General features: G+C 41.5%; 1 protein-coding gene across 8 annotated transcripts in view; it reads left to right on the top strand.

Annotated features, from left to right (window-relative positions):
* The window catches only part of Atg10 (autophagy related 10), a 268,942-nt gene that overhangs the window by 51,172 nt on the left and 190,861 nt on the right, over nt 1-26,909 (top strand). For 7 of the 8 annotated variants that reach the window (XR_015439007.1, XM_021255724.2, XM_021255723.2 and 4 more), the window contains exon 3: nt 24,033-24,137. The exons of the other annotated variant lie outside the window; for it this stretch is intronic. Coding sequence is in view for 6 of the 7 variants with exons in the window: in XM_021255724.2 (XP_021111383.1) it covers nt 24,033-24,137 (105 nt within the window). In the remaining variant the exon portion in view is untranslated. The remainder of the gene's footprint in view (nt 1-24,032; nt 24,138-26,909) is intronic. 8 annotated transcript variants of the gene reach the window in all.

Here is a 26,909-nt window from a genome sequence, read left to right as displayed (position 1 = left end):
CGAAGGCTGCAGAGCTGTGTGCCACTTGCTGAGCTTCAGGGACCCTTACTATGGCCCGGAGCTGTTGGATGTGAGGCTGGGTGGCGCCTTCACAGTTGCAGGGCCCTTCCTACATCCCATGTCCTTCCACCCACCCTGAGCAACAGCCTGCTCTGAGTTAAGCCGCTGCACTCTGGTACCTTTCACTGGACTAAAAACTGGGGAAGTCAGAAGTCAATTATTTGCACTATTTTTCAAGGATGGTGCTTTGAAATCAGACAACTTGCCACCTGATCATTTTTCTACCATCAGTCCTGTACATGGCTTTCAACTTAATAAAGTGTAAAATTATATGCATTTCTTGACTTTCTTATAACAGCCAGTGTCTTAAAACACAATATTTATTTATGAAAGAAGTAAGACTTGGAATAAGTTTACATCCACAGAGATGAAAGAGGTCAGAACAGGAGTTGTCTCATGTTTTCTTCTTCTTTTTAAATCTATAGTATTGGAAAAGCAAAACTAAACCTTTGAGAACATTTTCATGAGAGTAAACAGACAAAGTAGGTAAAGCCTCCACAAACCTAAATTGGAAGTGGAAACAAAAATGGAAATAAATGAGTTTCCTCCAGCCCCCTCCCACAGCAGCTGTCAGCTCCTTTGGCCATTCCTCTGGCCCAAAATAAGCAGGGAGGCCCTGGGAGCCTGAGCCAGATTGTTTAATATAATAAAAAGTATGAGGGCACGCGTGGAGGTCCCACATCTATGAACTGGAAATTGAAAACTCAAAATGGGCAAGTTGGAAAACCCGAAAAGAAAACATTAAAAATCGAAAGAAGGAAGAGAAGATGCTCAATTGTGAAGCCTGACATTGCAGAGATAGGTATCTTGAAAGTGTCAGTGAGGGAAACTGGAGGAGTGTGTTCTAATCCCTAATTCCAGGAAGAGGAAGGGACTCAGTTATTCAAGCAGTCATCATGCCCTGAAGGCCTGTGTGAGCTAAGCAGGCTGGGGAAGTGCAGTAAGGGAAACAGGCTTGGGATTCACCCGCCAGGCTCACCATGCCCTTGGTAGCCTTTTCCAGCGGGTTGTCTTCTGCTCCACACTCTTTTTTTTTTTGTTTGTTTTAAATTCTTTTATTGGTACATTGTAGGTATACAACACAATTACATTTCTCATTGGGAATTGTACCTTTACATGATGCATCTTGGTTCTTATTTTTTCCCCATTCCTAGCCCTCCCTTCACACCCTCCACCCTTCCCTATTTACAAAGACTTTATTTCCATTTTTTCCATTTCTCATCATTTTTTCCTTTCCCTTCTTTCCTTTCCCCTGCCCCTCCCACTACCCCTACCCCTTTGGACCTTTTCTTCCTATTTTACATTATTGATTACTCATTCTAATAATTGGTACATTTTAGGTATACAATATAATGACATTCATCATTGGAAATTTGCACCTTTACATAGTCTCTCTTGGTTCTTATTTTTCACCCTTGCCCAGCCCTCCCTTCAACCCCTCCATTCCTCCCTATTTACAAAGATTTTGTTCCTATTTTTCCATTTTCTCCTATTAATCCCATGCCCTTCTATCCTTTCCCCTAGCCCTCCCACTTCCTTCCCCTTGCCCCTTTTCTTCCTATTTCACATTACCTATTATACATTTAGTCCTTATTTACACTTTCAGTTTCTCACACCAGAGAAACTATTAGGTATTTACACATGTGTGTCCTATTTATTTCACTTAAGAGTATTGCCTCAATGTGCATCCACTTAGCTATAAATGTCTCTAATTTCTCATTTTTTATGGATGAGTAGTACTCCATTTTATAAAAAAACCACATTTTCGTTATCCAGTCTCCAGGTGATGGACATTTGGGCTGTTTCCAAGTTTTAGCTATTACAAACTGTGCTGCTATGAACATGGGTGCACATATATCACTGTGGTATGATTCTTTTAATTCTTTGGGGAAGATCCCCAGCAGTGGAATAGCGGGGTCAAATGGGACTTCCAGTCCCAGTTCTTTGAGGTATCTCCATACTGATTTCCACAGTGCTTGCACCAGTCTACACTCCTACCAGCAGTGGAGCAGGGTTCCTCTTTCCCCACAGCCCCGCCAGCATTTGTTATTGGTTGATTTCATGATAGCAGCCATTCTTTCTGGAGTGAGGTGGAATCTCAGTGTTGTTTTCATTTGCATCTCTCGAATGACCAGTGATGTTGAACATTTTTTCATGTATTTATTTGCTATTTCTACTTCTTTGTCTGAGAAATGTCTGTTCATTTTACATGCCCATTTTTGGATTGGGTCTTTAAATTTGGGAGGTCTGATCTTTTTAAGTTCTTTATAGATTCGAGATAGTAGACCTTTGTCTGAGGAAGAGCAGGTGAAGATTTTTTCCCACATTATGGGTTGTCTCTTCACACTGCTGGTGGTTTCTCTTGCTGTGCAGAAGCTTTTTAATAAGAAGAGATCCCATTTGTTGATTGTTTGTGCTAGTTCATGGGCAGCTGAGGTTTTGTTCATAAAATCTTTTCCTACACCGATGTCTTCAAGGGTTCTACCTAACCTCTGTTCCAACTGGTTCAGAGTTTCTATTTTAATATTTAGATCTTTAATCCATTTTGATTTTAGTTTAGTAGATGGTGAGAGATATAGGTCTAGTTTTAATCTTTGGCAAGTTGAAGCCCAATTTTTCCAGCACCATTTATTAAAGAAGCTATCTTTCCTCCAGTGAGGGTGTTTGGCTCCTTTGTTGAAGATGAGATGGCTGAGTGTGTCTGGCCTTGTTTATGCATCTTCTAATCTGTTCCACTGGTCCTCAAGTCTGTTTCTTTGCCAGTACCATGCTGTTTTTATCACAGTAGCTTTGTAGTATAGTTGCAGGTTGGGGATTGTGATACCCCTGCCACGTCTCTGTTACCTAGAATTGCTTTTGCTATTCTGGGTCTCTTCTTGCTCCAAATGAATTTTTGCATTGTTTTCTCGAGGTCTATGAAGTATGCTGCTGGGATCTCAACTGGAATTGCATTAAATCTATATAGCAGTTTTGGAAGTATGGCCATTTTCACTATATTAATCCTTCCTACCCAGGAGCAGGGGATGTCTGTCCATTTTCTGATATCATCTTCAATCTCTCTTTTCAGAGTGCCATAGTTTTCAGAGAAGAGGTCTTTGATTTCTTTCGTTAGGATGATTCCTAGGTATTTCAGTTTTTTGGATGCTATTGTGGAAGGAATTATTTGCCCTATTTCTCTCTCAGTGAGTCTGTCATTGGTGTAGAGGAAAGCTATTGATTTTTGTGTGTTGACCTTGTAACCAGCTACTTGAGTGAATTTGGTTATTAAGTCTAGAAGACTTTTGGTGGAGTTCTTGGGGTCTTCTATATAGAGTATCATGTCATCTGCAAATAATGACAATTTGACTTCTTCATTACCTATCTTTATTCCATTTATTTCTTTCTCTTGTCTAATTGCCGTGGCTAATGTTTCCAGAACTATATTGAACAAGAGTGGTGATAGTGGACATCCTTGTCTTGTTCCTGATTTTAGTGTGAAGCATTTCAGTTATTGACCATTTAGTATGATATTGGCTGTTGATTTTTCATAGATGGCTTCTATCAGTTTGAGGTAGAGACCATCTATTCCAATTTTTTGTAGGGTTTTTATCATAAATGCATGTTGGATTTTGTCAAATGCTTTTTCTGAGTCTATGGAGATAATCATATGGTTTTTGTCCTTGGCTGTATTGATATAGTGTATTACATTAATTGATTTTTGTATATCAAACCATCCCTGCATCCCTGGGATGAATCCCACTTGATCAGGGTGTATGATCTTCTTGATGATCTTCTGCATTCTGTTTGCCATTATCTTATTAAGGATTTTTGCATCTATGTTCATTAGTGAGATTGGCCTATAGTTCTCTTTTTCAGTTGGGTCTTTCTCTGCTTTGGGTATCAAGGTGATGCTTGCTTCCAGGAATGAATTTGGGAGTATTGCTTCCCTTTCAATTTCATTGAAGAGTTTAAACAGTAGTGGCAGCAGTTCCTCTCTAAATGTCTTGTTGAATTCAGCAGTGAAGCCATCAGGGCCCGGGCTTTTCTTAGCTGGTAAGTTTTTAATTCCATTTTCAATTTCATTGGTTGATATTGGGTTGTTCAGAATTTTTAGGTCTTCTTCGTTCAACTTTGGTAATTCATATGTATCTAGGAATCTGTCCATTTCTTCTGTGTTGTCCATCTTATTGGTGTATAGCTTCTGGAAGTAGGTATTGATGATCCTCTGGATTTCTGCTGGGCCTGTTTTAATTTCACCCTTTTCATTCCTAATTCCATGGATTTGGGCCTTTTCTTTCCTTTTTCTGACAAGGTTGGCTAAAGGTTTGTCAATTTTGTTGATTCTTTCAAAGAACCAACTCTTGGCTTCATTGATTTTTTGTATCGTTCTCTTAGTCTCCATTGCATTGATTTCTCCTCTGATCTTTATAATTTCCTCCCTTGTATGAGCTTTGGGGTTGTCCTGCTCTTCTTTTTCTAGAAGCTTGAGGTTCAGCATCAGGTTGTTTAATTGGGCTCGTTCTGTTTTCCTAATATGTGTATTCACTGCTATGAATTTCCCTCGCAAGACTGCTTTCATTGTGTCCCATAGATTCCGATATGTTTTATTGTCATTGTCAGTTAATTGAAGGAACTGTCTGATTCTTCTTTAATTTCCTCTGTGACCCATTGGTTGTTCAGAAGTGCGTTGTTCAATTTCCACGTGTTTATGAAATTTTTTGAGTTTCTTTTGCTCTGGACCTCCAATTTCATTGCACTATGGTCTGATAATATACAGGGGATAGCTTCAATTCCTTTACACTTACTTAAACATGTTCTGTGTGTGAGTATGTGGTCTATTTTGGAGAATGACCCATGTGCAGCTGAGAAGAATGTGTATTCTGATTTTGTGGGGTGGAAGACTCTGTAAACATCTGTTAAGTTCATTTGTTCAAGAGTTCGATTGAGTTCTAGTATTTCATTACTTATTTTTAGTCTAGTTGATCTATCTATTTGTGACAGTGGGGTGTTGAGGTCCCCCACTACAATTGTATTAGTGCATATATGACTTTTCATGTCCGTTAGTATTTGTTTTATATAGTTGGGTGCACTAGTGTTTGGTGCATAGATATTTATGATTATCATCTCTTCCTCTTGGATTCTTCCCTTTACAAGGATGTAGTGTCCTTCTTCGTCTCTCTTAATCAGTGTTGGTTTGAAATCTACTTGATCTGCCAAGAGGATAGCTACTCCTGCTTTTTTTTGGGTTCCTGTCACATGCAGTATTGTTTTCCACCCTTTAACTTTCAGTCTATGAGTTTCCTTTTGAATTAAGTGTGTTTCTTGTATTCAGCATACTGTTGGATTTTGCTTCTTGACCCATTCTGCCAGTCTATTTCTTTTGATTGGTGAATTGAGACCATTAACGTTGATGGTTATAACTGAAACGTATTGACTTGTCATTGCCATGACTTTTTCTTTTTGTTGGGTTCTACCCCTTTACATTTAATTTCTTGTCATGCCAGATGAGTTCATTCTGCTTTGCTTCCTGGGGTTGTGATCCTCCATGTCTGTTCCTAGGATATTGTGTAAAATTCTATGGAGTGCTGGTTTGGTATTCACGAAGTTCCTAAGGTGCTCTTTGTCATGAAAGTATCTTATTTCTCCATCCATTTTGAAAGATAGTTTTGCAGGGTACATCAATCTGGGTTGGAGGCTGTTTTCTTTTAGGGCTTGGAATATGTCACTCGAAGCTCTTCTTGCCTTGATGGTTTGTGTTGAGAAGTCTGCTGTGATTCTGATGGGCTTTCCTTTGTATGTGATTTGTTTCTTTTCTCTGCCTGCTTGGAGAACTTTGTTCTTCTGTTGTGTTTCTGGAATCTTAACAATTATATGCCTATGTGTAGATTTTTTTTGATCAAGGCTATTTGGAGTCCTATATGTCTCACTTATCTGTATGTCAAGCTCTTTTCCCCTGCTTGGGAAGTTTTCTGCCATTATTTCTGTGAAGAGATTTTTTTATGTCATCTACACTCTCTCCTGTTTCTTCATTGAGCCCAATCAGTCTTATGTTATTCTTTTTTGCATCATCCAGCAGCTGCTGGATTGATTTCTCATGTTCCCTTATAATTTTGAAGCAATTTTTCTTTTTCTGATCACTAATTGCAATCTTATCTTCTATATCTGAAATTCTGTCCTCACATTGGCTCATTCTGCTGTGTAGACTTTCCATGGAGGTTTTCATGTCCTGGAAATCTATTTGCATCTGTTTTATGGATTCCATTTGTTTCTTATGTTGGGATTCCATCATGTTCCTCAGCTCCTCTCTAGATTTATTAATCATGTCTTGCACTAGGGGCAGAATTTCTCCTGTTACCTGAGAAATTATTTCTGTTTTCATTTTTTCCAGATCTCCTTTTGTTGCCAGTTCAGTGGGTCCAGGTGGTTGAGTATCAGAGTGTTCCATCTCATTTCCCTTTGGGGTTGCTGTAGGTGATCTGGAAGTCTGGTTTTGAGACTTATTTACATGTTTTCTCATTTCGACTGGGGCGGGGGGCTGTTAGCGCCTGCACAGATTACCTCCTCTGAGCTGGGTGAGGTGGGACAGGGGCCAGGAGCAGCGGCAGGGATGGTGACCCAAAAGCCCTTTCCTGTGGGCTGGGAGCAGCCGGAGGGATGGTGGCCAGGAAACCCCTTCCTCTGGTCCAGGAGCAGTGGGATGGCAGCTCAGAAGCCCCTGCCTCTGGGCCAGGAGCGGTGGGAGGGATGGTGGCCCGGAAGCCCCTTCCTCTGGGCCAGGAGCAGTGGGACAGAAGGTGGCCCAAAAGCCCTTTCCTCTGGGCTGGGAGCATGACCAGGGAGCCCTTTCCTGTGGACCAGGAGCCGTGGGACGACGGCTCAGAAGCCCCTACCTCTTGGCTGGGAACAGTGGGACTCAGTACCTTGGTCTGGTGGTCTGGTGTCCTCTGCATCTTTGTAGTGTGGAATCAGGTGGCTGCCTGTCTACAGCGGGGTGATTCGGCGTCTTCCGCACGACTCAGGACCTCGTTAGGGCGTGCACAGACCTGCCTGTCTGCAGCGGGCTGATTGGGCGTGTTCTGTGTGACTCAGGACCTCGGTAGGGCATGGGCAGACCTGCCTGTCTGCAGCGGGGTGATTAGGCGTCTTCTGCGGGACTCAGGACCCTGCTGCGCACTCTTGGGGGCCACTGTCCCTGCGGTGGGGACTGGAGGGGCTGTGTCCTGCTGCCTGCTGCTCATTGGGAAGTCGGGAAGGGTGGAGGCGAAAGGGAGGGGAAGACTTGTCAGGTCTTCGAGTCCTTCCAGGAAGGGGAAGCCAGGAGTAATGCAAGAAAACAAACTCCGTCCGCGGTGCGAGGTGTGGAGTGCCCATTGAGGCTTCATTGAGTGGAGCTAAACACGCAGAGCTCTAAGTGACATCAAGCAACGCTGCTTGAAAACCGAAGTGGAGCATGCCGTAACTACAGAGCCACCCAGGAAGGAAGGGCTGGCTTCAGTTTGGGGTCCACCTCGAGGCTTAGATCAGAAAGGAAGGACAATAAGAACAAAATTACCTTTGTTTGCCAGAGCATCTCATGGTTCTTGGAATCACGTTGATCAGAGTAGAAGGAAAGTTTTAATGGGCTTTTCTTTCTCCTGACCTACATCTCAGTCACCCTACTGCATCACTTCTTTTGCTTTCCTGAGTTGGATCTTTATTTTACTTCAATTAATTGATTATATTTTTGCACTACCAGGGATTGAGCCCAGGGCCTTGTGCGTACTAGGCAAGTACTCTACTGTTAAACTGCACCCCCAACCCTGTATGATTTTATTGTAAGACAGGGTCTCGCTGGGTTGCCCAGGCTGGCCTCGAACTTGTGATCCTCCTACTTCAACCTCCTGAGTACCTTGAATTATAGGAATGTGCCATGCCCGGCTTATTTCATTTAACTTTTACCAGGAAAACCAATGTATAGTCATTGTAAAAATTCTGTGATACATACATACATGTACATATATGTGGTGAAAACCTCGCCTCTCAATGCTATGCAAATATATGTGCACATATATTTATAAATGTACATGTAAGTAAATGGGGTCATTGTTCCATAACCTACTTTTTCCATATAACATTGCATTATTGACATCTTTGTGAGCATATACACAGTTATCTCACTTCTAATAGCTGTGTAGGATTTCATTGTATGGATCATTCTACTCTGTTTCAGAGAACTCTCACTTATGACGAATAATTCCTTGCTATTCTCATGGTTGCTTCTGTACGTGGTGGTGAACCCTCGGCATGTGTGCTGGAGTAGGCTCTTTGTATCATTGAAAGCTCTGAAAGGTTCACTGTCACTGCCATATGCGTTTAAACAGGATGCCCCTGCATCCTGACTTCTCATCTTTGGCAGGGAACTGTGGACTTCTGTATGATGGAGGAGGTGTTCGCTTGTGCTACCTCCTGGCTTCCTTTCCATTTCATCCTTCTGATTTTTTATTAATTATATTCTTTTCATATCATCAAATTTTACAGTATTTAGAGCATGTTCAATCAGTAGTACTAATTTAGCCCTGCACTTTGTTTATAGGTTGATTAGAAATTTAAATCTAATAAAAATATGTAGTGATCCCCAGTACCTGCCCCCCTCCCCCAATGTAGTAAGTCTGCACATGTAAACTTGGTTCACCACAGCACTGAGAATTGTGGTGGAAGGGAACATAACTCTCCTCACACTGCAGGGGATGGAACCTACTTCAGGACAAAGTCCTACTAGCTCCCTGCATTTCATGCCATGACCATGGTAAAGAAGCTCTTCCACACGGGGCCAAGGTGGAGAACCTCCAGTCAAGGTCCGGTGGTCATGATGTTTTCATGTGCTTAATTCCCAGCTGGTGACCAGATATGTTCGTGAGAGGTTCAAAGTCAGGTCACAGCGCTGGGTTTCAGCTCAGTGGTAGAGCACTGGCTTAGCATGCACAGGGCCCTGGAGTCCATCCTCAGGCTGCGTAAATGAAAGCACCAACCATGCTTATAGCGTGCAGAGGGTGAAGCATCTTTCCCAGAAGGGCAGACCCAGCTTTCTCAGGTAGATCTTACCTGAAGTGTCTTTATCCTTCTCCCTTGGAAAGACCTGAGGATATGTGGAGTATTGAATGAACAAGGTATGCTCAGTAAACCTCAAAATACTGCAGGATCAGTTAGAGACATAGAAGGTCTTCCTCAAAGATGATGTGTATTATACATCCTTATTTTCCTTCACCTTTGAACTTTTGGCTTTTTGAGTTCCTGATCTTCTGAGTTTTACCTGAATGTTCCACAGGCCGTCAGTTACCCATCCATCTGGTCACTCTAGATCAGTGGTGGTGAGCCTATGGCACACCTGCCGCAGCAGGCTGGAGCTGTTTGTATTCATTGAAAGCTCTGTTGTGGTTTTCTTTTAAGACAAAAGATGTTAATGTATGAGTTGTTTTTTCTAAACTAAAACCTCAGTATTCAAGTTTTATCGCAGTGTTGGCACCTTGAGATAAATAAGTGGGTTTTGGGTTACAGTGTGGACACTCAGTCTCTAAAAGGTTCATGTCACTGCTCTATAACTTACTCACCTTTGTAACAATTTTGCCAGAGGCCTTAGCATCAGCCCTGGCCACACCTTTCACATGCCTTTGGAAGGTGTCATTGGAATGGGGTGAATTCTTGTAGCACATTCAGAATTGTGATTTAGAGCCCTTCTGTATCCATCACAATTGCTTTTCACTATCCAACTTTGGCTTTGTATAAATGGACAGATATTAGTTTAATGTCTGACCTATCCAGAATAAGCTTTGCTTTTTAGCAACGGATTATTTCTTTCTATCTCCCCCTGCCCCGAGGTTAATCAGTTTTGGGCAACTGCTTGTGGGACTGGCTTGATCTCCCACAGCAGGAAAGAACAATCAGCAGAGATCAGTGGCCTAGCTTTGCCCTGGTCTTCCAGGGGTGGACGACCTCGCAGGCCTTGTGTGACCCATGCCGTCAGTGACCTAGTAGCTTCAGTTGTCTTCCTCCCCCAGGGCCTTACCCAGGTCTTCCTGCAGCTGGCCATTCCAGGCAGTTAACTTGGGCTTACATCCTAATGCAGTGCCTCATTCCAAAGTAGACCTAAGGCTTTTAGATAACCACATTAAAAAAAAAAAAAGATGACAGCATTTTTCTAGAGAAGATCTTTAAAAGCTTATTAAATTTCTGCAAAAGAAGCCCCATGATTATTTGGGTGGCTGGGTCCAGCAGGTAGCATAGCCAGTGAGGAAGCAGCAGACCCAGATGTGTTCGGGGTCTCTGTCCCGAATGCAGTCAGCACCATGCTCTAAAGTTTGCCTGTCCCTCCGGGGTTCTACAAGGCAACTGGACATTTTCCCTGGAAAGTTTAAGGCTTGGGCCCCACTGCAGCTGTGGGATGACCTGGATGTGTACATGCAAAGGGCAATCAATAATTTGTTTAAAATGAAGTCTGATTTATTTATAGTCACAGAAGGGTTTGCATATTAAAAAATACTAATGTGTCCTCTTTCTAACCCCCCTACCCTCGGAGGTCTCCAATGGACAAGGGTCTTTGCTGCCATTCCAATGTCTAAGGCGCACACTTACATTGAAGTGGTAGCATACACAGATTGTTCTGTGCAAGATGTGTGATTGTGTGTATGCGTATAAAATATGTAAAGTTTAAAAAATTTTAATGATATGTTTGGGCCATTATTCAATATAATAGTTACAGTACTTACTTTTGTGGCTGCAGAGCATTGTATTTCTTGGATATACCATAATTTATGTAAACAGTCCTCACAGGTGAACATAGATTGTTTCCAAACTTTATGCCATTAAAGCAATACCTTTTTTTTTTTTTTACAAAATTAAAACTCTTAGACTATGATCTAGTTAATTGAGTTTTAAATGTTTCTGCTTAAATTTTTAAAATTTTTATTTATTTATTTATTTATTTTTGGTACCTGCGATTGAACTTGGGACCTTGCGCTTGCGAGGCAGGTGCCGGAAATACTGAGCTAAATTCTCGGCCTCTGCTTAAATTTTTTAAAGCAACTGTTTCTTTTTTAATGTTTATTTTTATCAGTCCATGTTTGCAGGACGTAATGAAGACGTTCACTGTGGGGAGTTGGTGCGTGTGCATAACACATCTTATTTCTTTTTACATCGTCCCTCCCCTCCCTTCCCCTCTATGTCTGGGTTCCCTTTCCATTTGCAAAAGATCTTTTATTTTGCTCTTTAATTTATTTATACTTTGGGTTTCTCATGTATGAAAAACCATGTGATATTTAAGTTTATGTGTCTGGTTTATTTCACTTAATATTTTGGTCTCTAGGTGTATCCATTTACCTACACATATCTAAAGTTTATCCTTCTTTGTGGCAGAGTAGTACTCCATTATGTATAGATACTACCTTTTCTTTATCCATTCATCTGTTGATGGACATAGGGAGCTTGCAAGATTCAGCTATTATGAGTTGTGTTGCTATAAACATGGGTATGAATATATCACTGCAATATGATGTCTTTATCTCTTTTGGGAAGCTACCTAGAAGGGGAATAGCTGGGTCAAATGGCATTTCTATTTTTAGTTTTTGGAGGAATCTCCACACTGATTTCCATAGTAGTGGTACTAGCATTAGAATACTTTTGTGCATATCATTGCATGGATTTTATATGTGTGACTGTACCTATAAGATAAATTGCTGAAACTGTTCCTTGAACTTAGAAATGTTAGTTTTGGTCACCTTCCTTTCCTGGGCTGTTACACTGATTTAAGCTGTCTCCCCCCTGGCAGTGTATGACAGTGCCGACCCACTTTTTCCACATATTTATCTGTGCAGTGTGTTTTCCACTTTTTGATGTTTGCCAATTAGATAGGTAAAAAGTTTATCACACAGTTTTTAAGTTGCACTTTTATGGGTAACTTCGAATACATTTCTGTCTGTGTGTATTTCCTTATTAGTGAACAATCTGTGTATTCTTTGTTCACTCTTCTATTGGGTTGTTAATCTTTTTCTTATTGATATGTTGGAACTAGATTTTGAGGAAGTAAAAGCTATTCATATATTGAGAAAAGCAGTTCTTTCGTATGACATAAGCTAAACATTTTCACATTTTGATATTTGTCTTTGTGATATTAAAAATTTTATTCCATCAAATTTATTAAAAAATGTATTCTATGAAAAACCTATTACTCTTGTGACCCTTGGGTTCTTACGTATTTTAAAAGATGTATATTATAGATTCCCATGTTCTATCTAGCACAGTTACCGTTTTTCTCCTCTACGTCTTCCCTCCTTACTTTGGAGTAAGGGGAAGGGTTCTGTTTCAATGCCTGGAAGAGTTTGGGCTTTGTTGTCAGTGGCACCAGGGTTATATCACCTGCACATTTCCTGCCCATCTTTCTGCAGGGACAGAGAGAAGCAGCTGGCTGTGTGGCCGGTGGGCAGCTGAGCATAAGTGGAAGCATAATAAGTTCCGGGTGCCAGACAGTTACAGGGCCTGATCAGGTCTGGATGCTGATACAAAGCAGGGCCTGAAGTCATCGTAAAGACCGCTGAAAAGCAGGTGTGGCAGTCCAAGCCCAAGATGGGCACCAGCAGAAGTGATCTTGGTGTTTGGAGAGCTCCAGTGAAGCTGAGGTCTTCCTGAAGATCTGGCGTTGTCACCCGCCACAGCTGCAGGGGCCGCTGTTACCTGACCTGCAGAAGCGACTGGCCGGGTGCAGTGAGTGCAGTGGTTCTCAGCCCTGGGACATTCTGACAAAGTGGCTCTTCCATGAGCCCCAGCAGTTGCACTGGGAAATCCCCCAGGCCTGATTCTAAGGCACAGCAGGCTTGGGAACTGCTAGCTTGGCCAGTTTGCAGTCCTTTGTATCAGGGTTGCAGTGTGCACTGCCTTGGGGCTTCCCAGCATTCAGTTGGGCCCTGGGGTCCTCCTGAGGACTGACCAGGAGGTTGGGGACGGGCTGCAGAAGCTGGCCTATCGGCCCACGTCAACCTCGTGCCTGCGCCAAGTGCTGCTCTCTGGTGGTTTGCTCAGTGGGCCAGAAAGATGCTTGGGTCAGGTGACCTGCTTTCCACATCTGGCTCTGCTCCTGCATAGCTGAAGAGCAAGTTGCTCAGAAGTGCTTCAGTCCCTGACCCCCTGTTCCTACAGGGAGAGGACCTAGCCGAGTACACCAACTTCCCTCTGGGCTGACTGCCTCCAGGACCCAGCTGGGATGTTCTGTCCTCTGGAGCAGCATTCGGTGGGCAACAGGAATCTGCCCACTGTCGCTAAGACCCTGGCTTCCTTAGGGCTGGGCCTGGGGTCCTGAGTGTCTGATCTGCTGGGGGAAATAAAACGTGAAAGAAGACTGAAATTGCAAGCTATGGTGAACTGAAGAAGAATGCAGAGAAGCTGTGAGGGTGCTGATTGGAGCGGCCAGGCCAGACTTCATGGCCAAGGGCGCATTTGATGGATGCTTTTTGCAGGGCCAAATGGGCTGTAGCACTGGCTTGGGGACAGTTCTCAGGCTTTCACATTTGTTCATCTCTAAAGCAGCATCCCTCAACAGTAAAGAACAAAACCTATTTTTCTGCCTTAAATTAGAACAATGGAGGAGAAAACATCTTCTGTGTAAGTAGATGTCTGACTGGGAATAAGAAATGCTGACCATGCTGAAAGCCCTACTTTCCTTGGCAGTCTTTCCTCTTTTCATTTTCTCCCTTTCTCCTTTATTCTGTGTCACTGAGGATCAAATCCATGGCCTGTGCATGTCAGACAAGTGCTCTACCACTGGGCTGCACCCCCAGCCCTCTCCTTTATCTATACTTATTTTTTTCAAGGCTATTCCTGACTGTTGAACGATTGATCCGAATAGACCAAATATAGGCTGCATAAAAAACCGGGTGCACCTCCCTATGGACAGTAATAAATAGTATTTGACATTATCTAAAATTGATACATATATATGTAATATTGAAAATGACATATTTCTCATTAGAAAAGAGACTGGTAATTTATTTAGATCTTATAGATGTTCAGGAATTTTTGATTCACTTCTTTTGGTCAAAGGAAATATATCTTGCATTGTAACTAGAGACTTATTAAATTGTGTGTTCCCTTAAGAAAAGGTTGTATGAGCGTGAAGAGGAGGTGCAACCTCAGCAGACTGTCAGCTTTTTATGGGTAGTTAAGCCTGTTCTGCCAGCTGTCTGAACTCCTTTGGGGAGGGGCTCATCTCTCCCTGCCTAGGGGTCTCTATCTCTACAGGGCTATAGGCTTTTCTATTACATGGAGACTCAGGTTATGGAACCCCCAAGACATGAGTGCACTTCCTTGGGAACATCTCCAAACAGAACTTGGAACCCTTGTTAATGGGTGTCACAATCTAGTAACAGCCGTCTCCCAAGCTCACTTGGCCGGAGACAGTTAACAGCAAACATGGTGAGCTGCTTCTCCACTTTGAGAGGCCGCAGCCTCAGGACCCCAGGTAGAGAAAGTATCTGTGTAAGATTGCGAAGACAGCTGACTCGATTCAGACTCCGCAGGACTGCCACAGTCACGCCATTGACAGTCTGCCCAGGAGTGACCACCAGTGACCTACCACAATCACGGTACCCCAGTGAAGTCTCCCTAAGCCCAAATACCAACAGCACAGAAACTGGGAAGAGCACAGGGCAAGTATCACCAGGCCCAGAAACACCCAGTAGCCCTGGGCAGGTCTTCCCGGAGCCAGGCACAGAAAACCTAGAGAGTTAAAGTCCAGGGTGGGAGACCGAAGTCACAGCCACCGGCCCCTGAGAGACACTGAGAAGCATGGTGTACATCCACCCAGGCCTGGCTGCCACTATTGGAAACAACTTCACAAAGAGCCTTGCAGGATTCCAGCCAGTGTGGTCCCTGCAGGCAGTCAGGCTGCTCTAGTTCTCTGAGCCCTGCCTGCCTGTTTCCCTGGGCAGCCAACCCGTCTATGGTCCCTTCTTCCCAGGCACCTCCACCACCCACACCTCTACCCGATTGGCCCTGACTTTGGAAAGAGACATCATGACAAGGTCTCTTGAGAATTCCATCCCATTTGAGGGCCGGTGTGATAAAGATCGAAATGTGTGGTGTTTGGACAATAAACAGCTTTTCACCACACACTGGGTAGATAAGGAAGGAGTCCGGTATACTGCATCACCTCATTTGGAGTTAGAAGAGGCCATTAGGCTTTGTGAGCTAAAGAAAGATTCTGAGCTCTTAATTCATTCATCGCCTTGTATACCAGAACATCCTAAAGTGCCTTGTCCAGGAGGAGAGAAATCCATCCACCACAGAGCTGCAGGCCGCTGGAGAAAGCTGTATTATGTGAATGGCCACATTTTTCAGGGCAAATGCTTCAGCAGGCGAGTTCACTGTGCTGTCTGCACAGACCGTGTAGGGCCACTTGGCCGCCAGATGTATAAGTGCACCAACTGTAAACTCTTGGTTCACAAGAAGTGCCATAAACTTGTCACAGTTGAATGTGGGCAGCATTCTTTACCATCAGAGACAATGGTGCCAGTCAATCCATCATCCATGGCTTCAGACCCTGCATACACAGTGATCCTACATAACCTTTCAACTCATGGGGCTTTAGAACAAGTTGATGAAGAGAATGAGGCAGGGAACACCAGGGAAGGTGACAAAGCTTCATCTGGTCTAGGCCTTGAGGACTTAGACTTGCTCTGCATGATTGGCAGAGGAAGTTATGGAAAAGTACTGTTAGTCCAACTGAAAAAATCAGATCGTGTGTATGCCATGAAAGCAGTGAAAAAAGAGTGTTTCTGCATTCATCAGGTACAGAGAGAGAGGCGCATTCTACAGCAGACATCCAGTTATCCCTTTCTAGTTGCACTGCATGCTTCCAGACAGAAAGCAGACTGTTCCTTGTTCTAGACTATGTCAGTGGGGGAGATCTCCTGTTTCATGTGCAGTAACAAAGCACGCTTCCTGAAGAACATGCCAAGTTTTACTCTGCAGAAATCAGTTTAGCAGTCAATTATCTTCACCAGCAAGGAATAATTCACAGAAATTTAAAAATGGAAAATGTATTACTGGACTCAGAAGGGCACATTAAACTCACCGATTATTGCTTGAGTAAGGAAGGCTTACAGCCAGAAGACACGACCTGCACTTTCTGTGGCACTCCTCATTTTGTGGCTCCAGAAATTCTAAGAGAAGAAGATTACAGTTTCGGTGTGGACTGGTGGGCTCTTGGAGTGCTCATGTATGTGATGATGATCAGAGAATCTCCATTCCATCTTGATGAGAGCTCTGATAAGCCTTATGAAGACTCAATCGAGAATCTCTTCGAAGTAATTTTGGAAAGAGACATTTTCATCCCTCGCTGTCTGTCTGTACAAGCTGCAAGTATCCTAGAGGGTTTTCTGAACAGAGACCCAAAAGAACAACTGAGTTGTCATCCTTACAGGGGCTTTACTGATATTCAGGAGCATCCATTCTTTCAATATGTGGACTGGGGCATGATGGAGCAAAAGCAGGTGGTGCCTCCATTTAAACCAAATATCTCTGAGGGATTTGGTTTGGACAACTTTGATCCCAAATTTACTAACCAACCTGTCCAGCTCACTCCAGATGATAATGACATTGTGAGGGAGCTTGATGGATATGAATTTGCAGGTTTTGAGTATATCAATCATCTTACGATGTATGAAGAAGGGTTCTGATCCTCATTTTTGAACTATGCATTTTGCTTATGATGCCATTTAATGCTTGGAAAAATGTGTTACCAGCCTGGATAGAATTAACCATTTCAGAGTTGTTTGGAAGCTAATTTTAATTTATTGTTTTGAAGTTATATTTAGATGTAATACTTGATTCTTATAGTCTATAGTAGAGAATATGGAATTTTTTTGTTCATAGATTAGATTTTTATGAACTTATTTAAATAACAATGAGGCAATCGCTTGTTAACCACACTTGTATATACATTTCATTTGTTGAGTGGGACATAATGCCTAATATTTTTTCTTTTTACTTATGATACAAGAAAACAATTTGTCTTTTCAGCAAAATATCTTACCTATGCTAAAAAAATAAAATTAAAAAAAAGAAATCTCTGGGTAAACTTGACAACTATATTTTGCTCTTCATCCCTTCAAACAGTTTGTATCTGGTCTCTTGTATTATATCCCCTTTCTGAAATACTAGAATAGTTTTTTGTTTTCGTTAGAATAGGAGAGGAAGTGTGGTGTGCTACTTCCCGAGCAAAGCTTTTAGAAACAGGTGTGTCTCCTCCACTCTCCCTTTCACTGGCTAGAGACCCAAGGGGATGGAAGAACCACAAAGGAGAAGGAGCTTAAGCCCCTAAATTCCCACAAGAAGAGAATCACTCATCAATCTGATACTGACCCTAAAGTATATGTAAACAGGAAATAAACTTATACTGCATTGGAAAAGGATGCATGACCGTTGCTCAGAAAAATACAAAAGAGAACAGTTACTCCCAACTCATGAATTATATTTAGTGCACACAATGTGGCTGTAATTGTTCTCTGAATACCCTAAGAGTTTTGATTTCTTTTCTACGCCTAAGTTATCTTAAAATTGCAGACTGCCAGCACTGCTTCTCACAAACACATACCATTATACTTTTGTTGTTGGTAAATCTTTTACATAATCAAGTATTGATTATCTGTCATAATGAGAATTATAGTAAAATACAGTAAAAATGTTCTTTTTTTTCATTAAGTTTATTGGTACATTTTAGGTATAAAGTACAGTTACATTCATCATTGGGATCCTGTACCTTTACATGAGTATCTTGGTTCTTATTTTTTTCCCTTTCCCCTGCCCTCCCTTCACCCCCTCCACCCTTCCCTATTTCCAAAGATTTTGTTTCCATTTTTTTCCTTTTCTCATATTTTTTCTTTTCTCTTCTTTCCTTTCCCCTACCCCTCCCACTTCCCCTGCTCCTTTAGACCTTTACTTCCTATTACACAATATCAATTATACATTTTAAATATTACAATATCAAGATCTGGAAGACATTACCACAGATTTTATAGAATTTAAAAGGATATAGAAAGCATATTACAGAAATCTTTTTTGAAATAACTTGGACAACTTCTAAGAAGTACCTTGGAAGACTAATGAAACTGACTCTGGAGGAAATATAAAATTTGAATAGCACCTACTGAAGAAAGTATATTCCTAGCTTGACAACCTACCTATATGACAACAACAGGCTCATACACATTTTAACTGATAAATTATATCAAACATTTAAAGTAGAAAGAAAAAGCCATATGATCCTGTCAGTAATTGGAGAAAAAGTATTGGACTAAATTCTACAGCTGTTCATGGTAAAAGCTATCAGGAGACTAGAAGTAGAACAGAACCTTCTCAACAGATAAAAGACATGTACTCCATACTTCCAGGAAAAATGCCTTATATGAATGGAGAAGATATGCCTACTCTTCATCTGTTCATTAAACTTTGAAACCTAGGCCCAAACCAAAATAGTCTGGCAATAAAATGATACAATTAAGATAGGATTGGCAAGGTAGAAGTAAAATCTTTATATGTAGATGAAATGATCATCTACAGAGAAAATACTAAGAAATCTCAAAACCCAGAACTTGTATTTGAATTTACCAGGAATAGAAAGCATAAGGTATATATAAAAATTCAGGTCTATGTATACTTGCTATAAATGAAGAATTGGATATTGAAATTTAAAAGTTATGTAGGAGTACAAAGGACCTAGAAAAGTGAAAAGGAAAAGAAAATAGTGTTGGAAGACATTTAGTACCTAATTTTTAGACTTCCTCTAAAGCTACAGTAATCAAGGCAGTGTTGGTGTAAGGAAAGACATGTAGATCATTGGAATAAAACACAGAACCTAGAAGTAGAACCACACATATATGATCCACTAAGTTTTGAAAGATTATTTAACATTAACATTTTATATAACATAAACTCAATTCAAGAGCTGAGGAAAAGATAAGTGTTTTCAGCAAATGGCAGTAGAACACCAGATATCTATATATGAAAAATTAACCTCAACCCTTTATTTCCATACATAAAAATAACTTGAAAGGATCTATGAACCTAAATATGAAAGAGTAAAACTATAAAACATTAAGAAGAAATTATAAGGGAAAATGTTTATGAATTAGGGTAGGCAAGAATTTCCTAGGACATAAAAAACATGATGTATGAAAGAAAAAAAATTGATAAATGATATTCCATCAAAATTTAGAACTTTAAATGACATCATTAAGAAAATGAAAAGTAGTCCTTAAAGAGACCATATCAATAATGCATATAACCTATGACCAGAATATATAAAGAACTCTTACATCTCATTAATAGACAACCCAATTAAAAAGTAGACACAAGAAGATGATAAATAGCCAGTACAGCACAAGGAAAGGTGGGCAAGACTAGAATCAGAAAAATACTAATCAGTACAATAACAAGATTGAATTATACACTCATTAGGGAGATGAAGTTCATGACTTTTTCTTTTTGTTGGATTCTCCCCCTTTACATTTAATTTCTTGTCGTGGCTGATGGATTCATTCTGCTGTGTTTTCTGGGGTTGTGATCCTCATTGTCTGTTCCTAGGATATTATCTAAAATTTTTTGGAGTGCTGGTTTGGTATTCATGAAGTTCTTAAGGTGCTCCTTGTCATGAAAGTATCTTATTTCTCCATCAATTTTGAAAGATAGTTTTGCAGGGTATATCAATCTGGGTTGGAGGCTGTTTTCCTTTTGGGCTTGGAATACATCACTCCAAGCTCTTCTTGCCTTGCAGGTTTGTGTTGAGAAGTCTGCTGTGATTCTGATGGGCTTTCCTTTGTATGTGATTTGTTTCTTTTCTCTAACTGCTTGTAGAACTTTGTTCTTCTGTTGAGTTTCTGGAATCTTAACAATTATATGCCTATGTGTAGGTTTCTTTTTTGATCAATGCTGTTTGGAGTCCTACATACTTCACTTATCTGTATGTCAAGTTCTTTTCCCCTACTTGAGAAGTTTTCTGCTATCACTTCTGTGAATAGGTTTTTTTTAAAAATTAAATTCTTTATTGGTACATTGTAGGTATACAACACAATTACATTTCTCATTGGGAATTGTACCTTTACATAATGCATCTTGGTTCTTAGTTTTTTCCCCTATTCCTAGCCCTCCCTTCACCCCCTCTACCCTTCCCTATTTACAAAGACTTTATTTCCATTTTTTCCATTTCTCATCATTTTTCCTTTCCCTTGTTTCCTTTCCCCTGCCCCTCCCACTACCCCTACCCCTTTGGACCTTTTCTTCCTATTTTGCATTATCGATTATTCATTCTAATCATTGGTACATTTTAGGTATACAATATAATGACATTCATCATTGGAAATTTGCACCTTTACATAGTCTCTCTTGGTTCTTATTTTTCACCCTTGTCCAGCCCTCCTTTCAACCCCTCCATTCCTATTTACAAAGATTTTGTTCCTATTTTTCCATTTTCTCATATTAGTCCCATTCCCTTCTATTTCTCTTAGCCCTCCCACTTCCTTCCCCTTGTGAATAGTTTTTTTTAATGTCATCTGCACTCTCTCCTGTTTCTTTGTTGGCTCCAGTCAGTCTTATGTTATTCTTCTTTGCATCATCTAGCAGCTGCTGGATTGATTTCTCATGGTCCCTTACAATTTTGAAGAGATTTTTCTTTTCGTGGTCACTAATTGCAATCTCATCTTCTGTATCTGAAATTCTACCCTCACATTGGCTCATTCTGCTGTGTAGACTTTCAGTGGGGTTTTTAATCTCCTGGATATCTGTCTTCATCTGTTTTATGGATTCCATTTGTTTCCTATGTTGTGATTCCATCGTGTTCCTCAGCTCCTCTATTTTTTTATCTGTGTCCTCTCTAGATTTATTAATCATGTCTTGCACTATGGGCACAATCTCTGCTGTTATCAGAGAAATTATTTCTGATTTCATTTTTTCCAGATCCTCTTTTGTTGCCAGTTCAGGGAGTCCAGGTGGTTGAGTATCAGTGTTCCATCTCATTTCCCTTTGGGGTTGCTGTAGGTGATCTGGAAGTCTGGTTTTGAGATTTATTTACGTGTCTTCTCATTTTGATGGGGTTGGCGCCCCCATGGCTCACCTCCTCTGTGCTGGGAGTGGTGGAATGGTGGCCTGGAAGCCCCTTCCTCTGGGCTAGGAGCAGTGGAACAGTGGCAGAAATGTTCTATTTTCAAATTATTAAACATAATATATGTCATATAATAACAAGATTATTTTGGTTGCAGATGGCAGAGACCTGAACATGTTGGGTGACAAAAGTGGACCTTGTAATTGAAAAATTGGGGGCTAGTAAAGTTCTGGCTATAGCGATTATAGTGGTCGGCTTTTTGTTTCTGGGGTACATGTGGGACACCCACAAATTAAGGGAGGAGAAATTCACTTTGCCTCATGTTTTAAGGGGATTCAGTACACGGGAGCTGGCTCCAGGCAGGAACATTATGGCGGAAGGGAGTGATGGAGCAGAGCTGCTCAGTTCATGGTAGAGGGAAGTGGAGCAGGAGATAGCACCAGAGAGGAAGGGGCTAGGGGGCTGACACAGACCCAAGGCCACGCCTCTGTGACCCCCAGACACACTGAAGAGCATGTTCTACTAATCCCTGAGTGGGTCCCAAAACCAGCTGGGTCAACCTGCCACCCTGCCCACTACACAGGTGTAGAGCAAAGCCAGGGTGCTCTCTCTGTGCATCCCGCTGCCTTGTGATCCCTTATGTTAATTTTATTCTCAGGCTCCATTTAATTACATAATGGCTGCTAGGATTTGTAAAATCTTCCTTGTTCCAGCTCAGTGGAGAAAGAGAACAAATCTTTTACCTCTTCCTTGGCCAACCCTGAATTGCCCCACAGTGGCTCTGACAGCAGATCAGCTACCCCCCAGTCTCTGAGGCCAGCAACATGGAGGCCTCCATTGGGATTGGCCAGATCCTCGTGGGGGCAGTGTAGACACTGACCAGGAGGGAACGAGTCCTTGGAGGAAAACTGGCTGCTTGTGCAGAGAAGGGAGTGGAGGTTTGGTGTAAAAGCAACGACCATAGCAGTCACTACATGTATCCCTCTCCACCTAAGCCAATACTGACTTTATGCTGGCTGAGTACAGGGGTTTAATGTAGAGGGCCTTTGGGTGAGCTTGGAGGTTGGATGACACAGGGCTGGAATTTAAAACGAAATACATAACCTTAACAAAAGAAAAACAGTAGTGTTGGATGTCTGATAGTTTACCTTACAGTCAAGAATCATATTCAGAATGCTGGGCATGGTGGTATATGCCTATAATCCCAGCTGCTCAGGAAGCTGAGGCAGAAGGATCCCAAGTTTCAGCCCAGTCTGGGCAACTTAATGTTATCCTGTCTTAAAATATTTTTTAAAATGCTAATGGTGAATCTCATGGCAGAGCGCTTACCTGGCATGTAAGGCCCTAGGTTCCATTCCCAGTACTGCCAAAAAGCAAAACAAAGAAAGGATGCTATTTACAATAATTAACAACAGTGGCAGAGGGTTGACTAATCAGAATGAGTTGAATCCAGCCAGTCAGAACTGATACTGATTACCGCAGGCCCCAAGAGTGTTCTGGCAGGTGGTCAGCCCAGCCTGCTAGGGCGTGTTGGTAAGGTGCCGTTAATCTCTTTAAAAATGTCCTGACTCTGTTAGTTGCCCAGGCATCCCATAACAGAGTACCATTCCCTGGATGAATTAAAGTGATAGGAAAGTGTTCTCTCAGAGCTCTGGAGATGAGATGCCCGGAGTGAAGGTGTTGGCAGGTTTTAGAGAAGAGCCCCCTCACCTGCCTTCCCTCTCCCGAGCAGTCCTTGGCATTCCTTGGCATTCCTTGGCTTGTAGCTGCACCACCCCAGTCTCCATTCTCACATGGCTTTCTCTTCGCTGTGCCTGTGTCTCTGTGTCCAGATTTCCCTCTTCTGAAGAAAAAGATTATCCACTTCCTGCTTAACTTATTATTTTAATTCTGTTAAAATAGGAATGTTTGGGTAACAGTTTGGTGGAGAATTAATATTCCCTGGTCTGTGACTATGTGCACGGAGAAGTATTACTTTCTTACCCATGACTTTATTGAATTCAGACCAATTTCGCCTTAAAAATGGAGCTGGATACAATTAGATAGACATCGTGCATTAGTGTACTCAATAGTAATGCAAGAGAAGCTGGACAGAAATACAACTTCTTGCAAGGAATAAGTGAAAATAGTGGTGATGATCTTCAGCTCTTTGAAGCTCAGTTCTAGTGAGCAGAACTCGAAGCAGTAAGTAATATTACAGGGAGCCATTTGGTGTGGCATAAGACAGAGCTTTCTCGGTGTACAGGACGACACGGAGGTGACTAACATGGGAGAGAGGAAGAAGGGCAGGTTCCTTGATGTGGTTCATTACCTCCCGGATGTTTCATAGAGATCTTGCCTGAAGAGAACATGGAAACAGAGACCCCTCCCAGTTTCCAGCACTGTTCCAGACGCCCCGAATCTCCCTCCGTCCATAGCCTGTGAACATCAGTGTTGGCTGTGTGACAGGATGTGCTATCTGTTTAAATGATTTTTTTTTTGGTACTGGGGATCAAACTTGGGACCTTGCGCTTGCAAGGCAGGCGGCGGAACCACTGAGCTAAATCCCCGGCCCTGTTTAAATGCTTTTTAACGCTGCCAATCTAAAGTTTTGCTGTCTTACCTTGGTGCTACAGACTCATAGGACAAAGTAAGGTGGGGGTTTAATTCAGGAAAGGGAAACAGCGAAAGAGGAAGGTAGGAGAGGGACGCGGGTTTGCTGGGTGTGCACCCTGCAGGGCGTGTTGCGATCATCTCTGTCTGTGCCATCTCGTCCTGTTCACTGCACCCAGAGGCTCTGATTGGCTGGAGAGGCTTGGAGAAGCTATGCTTCTGAGAGTGCTGAATTCTCAAGCTGACCGGCATTTGCTTATGTGTTCTTTGGTGTGAAAAACAGGACTATTCTGACGGCTACATGTACAAGACGTGCTTCCAGGCCAACGAGATGGCAGGGGCGTGTCCAGGAACCTGCGCCGATGTACAGACATGGCTTCCCACGGAGGTGAGTGGGCCAGTGCACCCCATTCCCCCTTGCAACCTCTGGGCACAATAATTTAAGCATGTCAATGTTTAGATATCCATGTGTTTTGAAAGATCAACACTAACGGGTCCTGGCCCAGTTGTCGGGGGAGAAGTGGACATTTATGAAGAGTGATTTTTTTCTGTAATACTGAAAGCAGAAGTTGTCTTGTACATTCTGTCTATTTAATGGTAGTAAACTTCACATTTCTGGCTGCTTTTGTGTCTGAAAGCCACAGATGTTTTCTGTTGCTTCCTGACCGTCCTCTAGTGAAATCCCACCAACATAATACGGACCCATGTCTTGGCTTCTTAGTATCTGGCAGGAGACCTCTTTGTCCAGTCTGCCTTTACCCTTTTTCCTTAGCCACGGAATCTGGCTCTCATTCCTTAGGGCATTTCAACATGCACTCGAGAAACATATGATTCAATTTTATTAAAGTGCTAATAGCTTAGTGCTTTTCTGCCATATTTTTAATTGTTTTCTCATCAAAATGCAAATAGCCTTATTATATTTCTTAGGTTAATAAAAATATTACATAACCATTATAAAAAATAAATAAGTAATGTATTAAAAGGATAAAAATCTCTTATATACCCTTCAATACATAATCATTATTATTATTTTGAAAAATATTCTTCCACACATTTGTTTTGTTTTGGTTTTTTGAAACAAGGTATGTAATCTTGCTATGTAATCTATACTGGCCTCAAACTCATGATGTTCCTGCCTCAGCCTCCTAAGTGCTGGGATTACAGGCATTTCCTCATATTTCTGTCACACACACCCATTGTTTTCTTTAAACAAGTATATCATGAACGTATTTCCAAGTCTGTAAATGCAGAATGTCATAGTCCTCTTTAATGGCTTTATGACATTCCATCCTATGAGTGTACCATAGTTATATGGGGCTCATACTTATAGGAAATTCTTGAATTTTGAAAAATGATTGGTGGGTATGTGTTTCAGCCTGGTCAAGTGGGAGAAGAGATAGCTTTGTGTAGCAGTCTTTCTCTGGCTCTCTTCAATCAGACCCACTTGGGAATCAGGTGTTAGTCCCTTCCCCATGTCTGATGCTGGCCTGGAAGTCCTCCTCTCCACTAGGATTTGATTTAGAGGTTAATCTAGAGGATGCTGTGCTTGGTAATAAGCTGAGTGCCCCAGGGTGGGTTGGATCTTGCTTAGTGCTTCATAGTTCAAATAACCCACATCAAATCTGAAACCAAGCTCATTAGGAAATTTTTCCATTCATTATATATTAACTTTAAAATGCTTAAAGATTAACATAGAAATGATGACTAAGAAGATGAATTGCTAGTTTTTGTCTAACAAGGTAGCAGAGATTTTTAAAGCACTAAAGTTGGTGTTGACAGTGTGAGGGAGCTGATGCTTTCTGATCAATAATAATTTTAAAAAGTTTAGAGTTGGGCACATGCTATGAATGATCTGGTCCCATTCTGGGCATTCAGTCTCATAAAATACAAATTTTCTCCAAATTTTTAATTTCCCAAATTTCCCAGTGAATTTCCAACCTGTAGAAAAATTGAGAGATTTTTTTGGGGGGGAATGTCTATGTATTCACCACCTGCAGTCTACTACCATTTCCACTTGGCTGAGGTTACTTTATTATGTATCTATCTGTGTATCAATACGTATTTTTTATGCAACACTTTTATCTACAAGTAGACTGCAGACAAATGCTCATAAACTAATAAGAAATGTGCATACAGATTTGCCTGCAAGCATGTTCATCTCACCATTATTTATAACAGGAAAAATGGAAGCAACTGGGATGTGTGTTGGTACCACATCACATAGTTAAGGCCCATTCTGTCATGTAAAATGACTCATATCATGGGGTAAAGTGTCCATGTTAGGTGTCATAAACAGTGGAGTTTGTGTCATAAGCAATGAAGTCCAAGTATGGTTAGTGCCTTTTAAACTATTAACTATTGTGAGTTAAAATATTCTTTTTTATTTATCTTTTCAAAGTGAAACCTGTAATTCTTTTCTTTTATCTTCAAGAAGTCCTTGGAGCCAGGGATTTAGCTCAGTGGTGCCACCCCCTGCCTTGCAAATGCAAGGTCCTGAGTTTGGTCCTTGGTACAAAAAAAACCCCCCCAAATCCCAAAACAATTCCCTGGAGTTATTTTTCTTGGCCCAGTGGTTTTATCTGTGGTCCCCTACCCGTCCATCCATCCATCCATCCATCCATTGCATAAGCTTCCTTTACTGCTAAAGTTCCTGCTGACATCTTGTTCTCTCCTCCCCAAATAATAGAGGATGACTCAGAAGTTCAAAGTAAGTCAGTACAGTACTCCAGCTTGGTGTGTCCTACTTTTCTCCCTACTGCCAAAAGGAACAGTAGTGGAAGATGATATATACATGTAAAAATACACACATACATGGTCTAAAAATAATTCCCCCCTTATAAGCAGATAAAATTTTTTAAACTGTGGGGTTTTTTTGTTTTGTTTTTTGTAGTACTGGAGATCAACCCTAGGGGCACTCTACCACTGAATTATATCCCCTACCCTTTTTATTTTTTATTTTGAGATAGAGTCTCACTATGTTTCCCAGATGGGACATGAACATGTGATCTTCCTGGCTCAGCCTCCCACAGTGCTGGGCTTACAGGTGTGCATCACTGTACCAGGCTAGCTGTGGGCTTTCAAAGCATGTTTCATTCCTGTTCTTTCCCTTCAGGGAATTTCCATGAAAATATATGTCCTTTATTTTTCTTTCTTAGTATTC

The sequence above is a fragment of the Heterocephalus glaber genome, unplaced genomic scaffold (genome assembly GCF_053883595.1).
Source record: "Heterocephalus glaber isolate CG9 unplaced genomic scaffold, H.glaber_assembly_v1.0 deba00001465, whole genome shotgun sequence".
Taxonomy (NCBI): Eukaryota; Metazoa; Chordata; class Mammalia; order Rodentia; family Bathyergidae; genus Heterocephalus; species Heterocephalus glaber.
Note: the sequence above shows the minus strand (reverse complement) of the source record. Positions and strands in the feature narration are given on the sequence as shown.